General features: G+C 48.2%; 1 protein-coding gene across 3 annotated transcripts in view; it reads right to left on the reverse strand.

The window, feature by feature from the left end:
• SLC23A1 (solute carrier family 23 member 1) overlaps positions 1-7,528 on the reverse strand; it is a 19,070-nt gene that overhangs the window by 7,158 nt on the left and 4,384 nt on the right. For 2 of the 3 annotated variants that reach the window (XM_027774823.1, XM_027774822.1), the window contains exons 11-13: positions 7,188-7,293; positions 6,831-6,960; positions 6,506-6,744 (exon numbers count right to left, since the gene is read on the reverse strand). In XM_027774823.1, the coding sequence (XP_027630624.1) occupies positions 6,524-6,744; positions 6,831-6,960; positions 7,188-7,293 (457 nt within the window). In that variant the 3' untranslated portion in view covers positions 6,506-6,523. Of the gene's footprint in view, positions 1-5,474; positions 5,559-6,505; positions 6,745-6,830; positions 6,961-7,187; positions 7,294-7,528 lie in introns of those variants that run through there. The other variant, XM_014590801.2, reaches the window with a different exon arrangement.

Below are 7,528 nucleotides of genomic sequence, written 5' to 3' on the forward strand. Positions count from 1 at the left end.
GCACAGAGAGACAGAAAGCGAGAAATAACACCTGAGGGGAGATGGCCACGCTGCAGTTCCTTCTTCATTCTCGGGATTTTGGGCATGCACACACATGCACCTGGTGTGAATTTTAAGTCAGCGGGTTCAGGACTCAAACCAAGGTTAACTATGTGGGAGTCCAGTGATGTAACCATTACGGCATCTGCTGGTTCAAAAACAAAATTAATCTTTTTTTTTTTTAAGAATTATTTTGGGACCAGCAGGTGGCAAGATGGTTAAGGCGCTGGGCACTCCCACATGGGCAACCACAGTTTGAGTCCCGGCTTGCTTTCTCACTTTCTCTATTTCACTCTGGTCAAATTAAAATGAATGAATGAATAAATAAAATTAGGAGGGAAAAAAGGACTTCATTTAAAAAAAAAGAATTATTTTATTTGTTTGTTTGTTTGTTTGTTTTAATTTGACCGGGGAGGGCAAGAGAAAGAAACTTCAACCGCAGTTGGCCATGTGGAAGTCCAGCGCCTTTAACCACCATGCCACCTGTTGGCCCCTAAAATAATTATTAAAAAAAAAATACAAGCCTCAGGGCTGGCAGGTGGTGCTGGACTTCCACATTGCCAACCGTGGTTCAAGTTCCAGACCTGGCAGCTTGCTTTCTCTCTTTCTCTCTCTCTGTCTCTCTTTCTCTCTCTTTCTCTCTTTCTCTCTGTCTGTCTCCCTCTGATGAGCATACAGTCTGTCTGCCAAATTAAAAAAGAAGGTAAAGAATTTATGTGCTGAAATCTGATGGTATTAGGAGGTGGGGCCTTTGGGAGGTGCTCAGGTCATGAGGGTGAAGCTTTCAGAGGTGGGAAACAAGGCCAACCCCAGGACAGTAACGGGGGAAGCTGGACCCCACAAAGTACACCACGCAGTCTGAGCTTTGGACCTGGTAGCCTGAGAAATATGCTAGGCACCTGCTGTGCGCATGGCCCAAAATCCTGTAGGAAGGGAGAGATAGAGGGAAACACTGCCATAGGGTATGCATGTCCCCAGAGAGAGACAGTGAGAGGGAAAGTGAGAAATCACCCCCTGGGGGGATTGCCACTCCACAGTCTGGTCTCCACTCTTCCTGGGATTTTTGGACCTGCGTGCATACATCCCCAGTGTGATTTTCAAGCCACTGTGTCTGCTACTCGAACTACAGTCAGCCATATGTGAGTCCAGCATTTTAACCAGTATGCCATCTGCTGGAGATATGGACACAGGGGAATTTTTACACCTGGGGTCCTCAGGGAAGACTGCATAGAGGAGGTACTGATTGAGCTGGAACTGGTTGCACAAAGTAATGGTGGGCAAAAGCAGAGGGAAAAGATCTATGGATATAGCACAGAACCACAGTCCTAGTACATTACCTTCCTACCACTGACAGGACACACAGCAGCTACATCAGAGCTCCCTTCCTCTGCCAGACTCCCCAGCCTACCTTCCAAATCCCTCCTGCAATACCTTCTCTACTTCAAGTCCCCTCTTCTTGGGCCACAGAGTTTCCCACCCAAGAAGCTCTCCAGATGACTCCAGCCTACTAGCCTCATTGACTTTATTGCTTACTTAAGCCCAATTTTACTTCCTATTTTGTGCCAGGAACTCCTTAAAACAAACTATGGGAGCCAGCAGGTGGCATGGTGGTTGAGGTGCTTGACTTCTACATGACTGACCATGGTTCAAGTCCTGAACCTGGCAGCCCCAAAATCACAAGAAACAAATAGATGTTAAATAAATGTGTTTAAAAAAAAAAAAAAGACTGGGGCTAGCCAGCAGGTGGTACAGTGCTTACATCATTGGACTACCACATGACCAACTGTGGTACGAATCTTGTACCTGGCAGCTTGAAAATCATGCTGGGTGAACGTGTGTGTGTGCCCAAAATCTCAGGAGGAAAATCGTAGAGAAGTGATTGCAATATGGCCCTCCCTCCTGGGTTGTGGTTTCTCACTTTCCCTTTCTGTATCTCTCTCTGTCTCTCTCATCTCTGGCAGCACATATGCCCTATGGTAAAAACATAAACAAAACAAAATAAACTATGACTTACACTTTTTAAAAAAAGAATTATTATTATTTTTAATTTGACCAGAGAGAGTGGGAAAATGTGAAAGTAACCTGTCAGGTCTGGGACCCAAAGCATAGTTGGCCATGTGGGAGTCCAGCGTCCTAACCACCACACCACCTGCCAGCCTCAATTTATATATATTTTTTGCATATATCCTCAGCGTTTAATTCAAGACAAAGCTGGTCAATTTCACCAACATTTGCTGAACTAAATAGCCTGCCCTATAAAGCGGTCTTTAGATAGCTAAAGAGAAAGAGCAAATACAAAGTTAAGTGCTGGAGAAAGCTGTGCTTTTCTATAGCTAAAGATTGGGTTCTGAACCAGCCAGATCTAGATTTGGATCCAGATCGTGTGACCTTAGACAAGTGACTTAACCACTCTGAACTTCAAATTTCTCAATGCATATTGAAAGGATACTGCAGGTTATATAGCATAACCCATATGATGATTTCTGGTAGGGATGGGTGCTGCTCCTTTGGGTTGAACGATGCAGGTGTGAAAAGCAGTTCTGAGTCTGTCATTAACTAAGAAGTGTCACAGTGTAGAGCTGCTCATCCAGATGCCCTCCATCTTCCTAGATTTCCTAAGCACTGAAACTGCCACTTCACTGTCTCAGGATCACAGGATAGCCTACTCCAGTCCTCAGGCCAGCTGGTGGCACAGTGGCTGGATCCCACATGGACCACTGGATGGTTTGAGTCCCGGACCCAGTGACTTGGAAAAACACTGGGTGGGGCCGGCAGGTGGCATGGTGGTTGAAGGCGATGGACTCCAACATGGCTGACCATAGTTCGAGTCCCGGACCTGATGGCTTGCTTTCTCACTTTCTCTCTCACTCTGTCCCTCTCTGATCAAATTAAAAATAAATAAATAAATAAATAAAGTTAGTTCAATAAAATAATTATTAAAAAAAAAAAAAAAAAAAAAACCCTGGGGGATTAAATTTGTTATCCTGTGAAAAACCATCCTAATTTCTGCAGAGATGTCCTTGCCCAAAATCTTCAGAATGGAGAAGGGACTGAGGTGTGACCATCTCCTCTGGGAGGTGATTTCTCACTCTCCCGTACTCCTCCCACCTCTCTGGCGTGCACACATGCCCTATAGCAAAACTATTTTTAAAAAAAGGGCGGGAGGTGAGTACTATGATCTGGCACAGCTAGATCTGGAACAGCTGCTTCCTCTGATTCTGCCTAAAGTCTCAGGGAAGCCCCAGCTCTTCCCTTTCCAGTTGTGCATAAGTAGCCTCTGACTCCTGTGTCCTGTGAATATAACCACTAGGAATTTCAGAAAAGAAGGACGTAGGCAAGACCTGTGGCTGTATTCAGGCTGGTAAGTGGCTGGGAATGGAGGGCCATCATCTTGCTACTCACATCACTTTTGTGCCTAAAGTGATGTAGTCATCAACCCCATCTCCATAGAGCCTTCCCCAATTTGCCAGCCCAAGGTCCTTGAAACCCTCCAGCAGAAAGTATGGTGCAAGTCAGGGACACAGGTCATTGACTGGTTTAGATGAATGTTGTTAAAATTCCAAGTGTGCAGGATCAGCAGGTGGCATGATGGTTATGTTGTTGGACTCCCATGTAGTTGACCAAGATTTGAATCCTGGACTGGACAGTTTAAAACTCATGTTGGGCACGTGTGTACCCAAAATCCCAAAAGGAGAATGGAGGAGAAGGGATTGCAGCATGACCATCCCCCTGAGAGGTGATTTCTCATTTTTATGTCTCTCGGTATCTCTGTCTCTCTGGTGAGCGTATGCACCCTATAGCAAAAAACTCTCTAAAAAAATAATTCCAGATGTGCAACATTTTAATTTTGTGAACTTGTCATATTTTGAAGATAGGACACTTAACCCCATGTCTATACCATAGTCAGTGTTCAATAAATGTTAACTGCTTGTTATTAGAGCACCTGGTGACATTTTAAAGTACATTTACTGGACACACTTATATGTGGACCAGGAGGGTTCTGAGAGACCCTATGAAGTGTCCTCCACAATCCCTACAAAAAGCTCTGGCACCAAAGGCAAGGAGACACTGAAGACTCTTCTACTGAGTTGTCTGGAAAGTCATGACACATTTTTGCATATAAAACCAGATACATGTATCATAGCTTTCCCAACAACCTAATAGTAGCCAGAGTGGCAGGCTGCTGATATTTGGAGTGGATTTTTTTAAAGAATTTTATTATTATTATTATTAAATTTTACCAAAGTGACAGAGAACAAGCGAGAAGCTAGCTGCCAGGTCTGGGACACGAACCACGGTTGGCCATGTGGGAGTCTGACATCTCAACCACCACACTACCTGCTGGCCCCTGGAGTTGATTTTGCCAATAAACTAACGTTGCATTTGTATCTATCCTACTCTAAGAAAGCACAGGCACCCCTTAGCCCAGTGGCTCTCAAAGTGGAAAGGAGACCCAGCTTCGGTGGCACAGCAATGGCATATTCATCTGTAGGGCTAGAAGCTGGATGGCCAACTGCAGGTTTACTTCTTTTTTTTTTTTTTTTTGGAGAGATTTTTCACTATAGGGCACGTGCGCTCGCCAGACAGACAGAGAGAGACATTAGAGACAGAAAGCGAGAAATCACCCCCCGGGGGGATGGTCACGCCGCAATCCCTTCTCCTCCATTCTCCTCTTGGGATCTTGGGCACGCACGCACACGCGCCCAGCGTGAGTTTTAAGCCACCGGGTTCGGGACGCGAACCGCGGTCGACTACGTGGGAGTCCAGCGACATAGCCATTACGCTAACTGCTGGTTCCCCCAACTGCAGGTTTAGATCTCCAGCCCAGTTGACCTGAAAGATGCCAGACTTGCACGTGCATGCTTCAGATCCTGATGAACTGGAGTGCTAGGTAAACAGACTGTGCTGTGATGAGACTGCCAAGGGCACCTCTCTCTGTCTCTTGTACACCCGTGAGCTTTTTATTATGAATAAGATAAGGGAAAAAATTAAGAAGAAAAGACTCCTAGGACCCAGAAATTACTCTCTTTGGACCTCGCCCTCATCGAGACCTATGCACGGGTCTGTGTATGGGTCTTTCTCTCCAGCCAGTGTGCAGTCACCAGCCCACCTGTTCCTGCTGCTCCCTGCAGGATCTGCATCACATCAGACCTGGCACAGATCCGACTCGGGCCATCTGTTGGAGTGCATGAGTTCTGACTAGTTGTGCATTCCCCTCCCAGGGCTGACCCCTACCTGGTACCGTGTTGTCCAGTATGAAAGCAAGGCACCCGCCCACAAACATCTCCGTGGTCAGCAGCACGGTCAGAATCTGGTCCACTTCTCCCTGCAGGATCTGCATCACATCAGACCTGGCACAGATCCGACTCGGGCCATCTGTTGGAGTGCATGAGTTCTGACTAGTTGTGCATTCCCCTCCCAGGGCTGACCCCTACCTGGTACCGTGTTGTCCAGTATGAAAGCAAGGCACCCGCCCACAAACATCTCCGTGGTCAGCAGCACGGTCAGAATCTGGTCCACTTCAGGAAACCGGAGAGCAGAGCTCGGGGACTTCCTGCATGTGTAGCCTTGACTTCTTTGAGTCAGTTTGGCAATGAAATGGTTCGAAGCCCTGACTCTCAAGCCTCTGTGTCTCTTGTCTATGGATTCCAGTCCCAGTTCTGCCAGTTGCTACTTGCTGACATGGGGCAAATCACTTCACCTCTCTGAGCCTCATGGTCCTCATCTGTGAAATGGAGATGATAATAGTATCTGTCTCATGGATCTGTTTTTGAAAATTAAATGAGCACTATGTAAATATAGCTCAATTACTGTCCACAGAAAGTGTCTTGGCAGGGACCAGCAGATGGTGTAATGTTTGTGTCACTGGACTCCCATGTAGTCAACCATGGTTTGAGTCCCAGACCCGGCGGCTTCAAACACACCAGCCACATGTGTGTGCATACTGAAGATTCCAAGAGGAGAATGAAAAAGAAGGGATTGCAATGTGGCCATCCCCCCTGGGGGATGATTTCTCACTTTCTCTTTGTCTTTCCCACATGGCCGACCACGGTTCAGGTCTCGGACCTGGTGGCTTGCTTTCTTGCCTTGTCTCTCTCTCTGGTCAAATTAAAAATAAATGAATGGGGACCAGCAGATGGCGTAATGGCTATGTCGCTGGACTCCCATGTAGTCAACTGTGATTCAAGTCCTGGACTCGGTGGCTTAAACTCACAGTGGGTGTATGTGCATGCGTGCCCAAGATCCCGAGAGGAGAATGGAGAAGGGATTGCAGTGTGGCCATCCCCTCTGGGAGCTGATTTCTTGCTTTCCTGTCTCTCTGTCCTTCTGGTGAGTGCACTCACCCTATATATAGTGAAAACCTCTCCACTAAATAAATAAATAAATAAATAAATAAAGTAAAGGACAACTGCTAATTAGACTTTCAGCTACTGAGTAACATTCCGAGTTGGATAGGATTTGTGGCTCTAGCTGTGTGGAGCCTTCACTGGAAAGGATTGTGCTCAGAGTTTTGGGCCCAACAGACTCCTATCTCTGGAGAGAGTATACAGTCAGAAGCACCTGTATTGATGGCTCCTGGGTTGGACTCCAGGTAATTGGGAAGCGTCAGTCCAAAGAACATGGAAAATCCAAGAACGAAGAGGTTGCGGGAGGAGTTCATGTCCACAAACTGTAGGTTGGACAGCCCCACAGCGGTAATCATGCCTGTGGGCGCAAGAGAATCGCTGGAAGCACCAGACCACCCAGTGTGTTCCACCTTGCAGCCACCCGGGCTCACACCTGGCACTCACCAAAGAGGGTGCAGAACATGCCCCCCAGAATGGGGTCAGGGAGGGACGCGAAGAGGGCCGTGAACTTGCCGATGGTGCCCAAGACCAGCATGATACCCGCTCCATACTGCACCACGCGCCGGCTGCCCACCTGCCAGGAAGCCAGGGGCGGGGCTGGGCCCGGGACGAGGCTGGGGCGGGATTAGTTCTAGGGCGGGGCCTGTTGCTAGAGCCGACCTAAACCTGTTGGGACTTGATGCAGGGGCGAGGTCTCTCAAAGACTGGGTGGGGCTTGACCGAGTTGGGGACGGTTGGGGCGGGACCTTCGGCACAGGGGATGGGAGCCGGACTTTGTTCTGCTTTGGTTCGTCGCTGCACCTTGGTAATCCCCAGGACGCCGATGTTAGGGCTGGACGAGGTGGACCCGTTGCCTGTGCCCAGTAAGCCAGCGATAATGCAGCAGATGCCTTCGGTGAAGATGCCCCTGTAAGGGAGGGGGCGGTGGGGGTCTTGGTCCAGCCTTTGCACCACTGTGTCCTCCCATCGCCCAGCTGCCCGCCTCTCCAGGGCTGCGCTGGCTGCAGCTACCCATCTCTGGTACTCCCACCACGGGCCAGGGCATGTGTGAGAGTCGGGAGCCCAGGTCCAGGTGCTGCTCCTAGTCCCGCGGCACTTACTCCCTTAGGCAATTCTGGATTTCTGCCTCCTCATCTGTAAAA

This window comes from Tupaia chinensis, unplaced genomic scaffold (assembly GCF_000334495.1).
Source record: "Tupaia chinensis unplaced genomic scaffold, TupChi_1.0 Scaffold000484_1, whole genome shotgun sequence".
Lineage (NCBI taxonomy): Eukaryota > Metazoa > Chordata > Mammalia > Scandentia > Tupaiidae > Tupaia > Tupaia belangeri.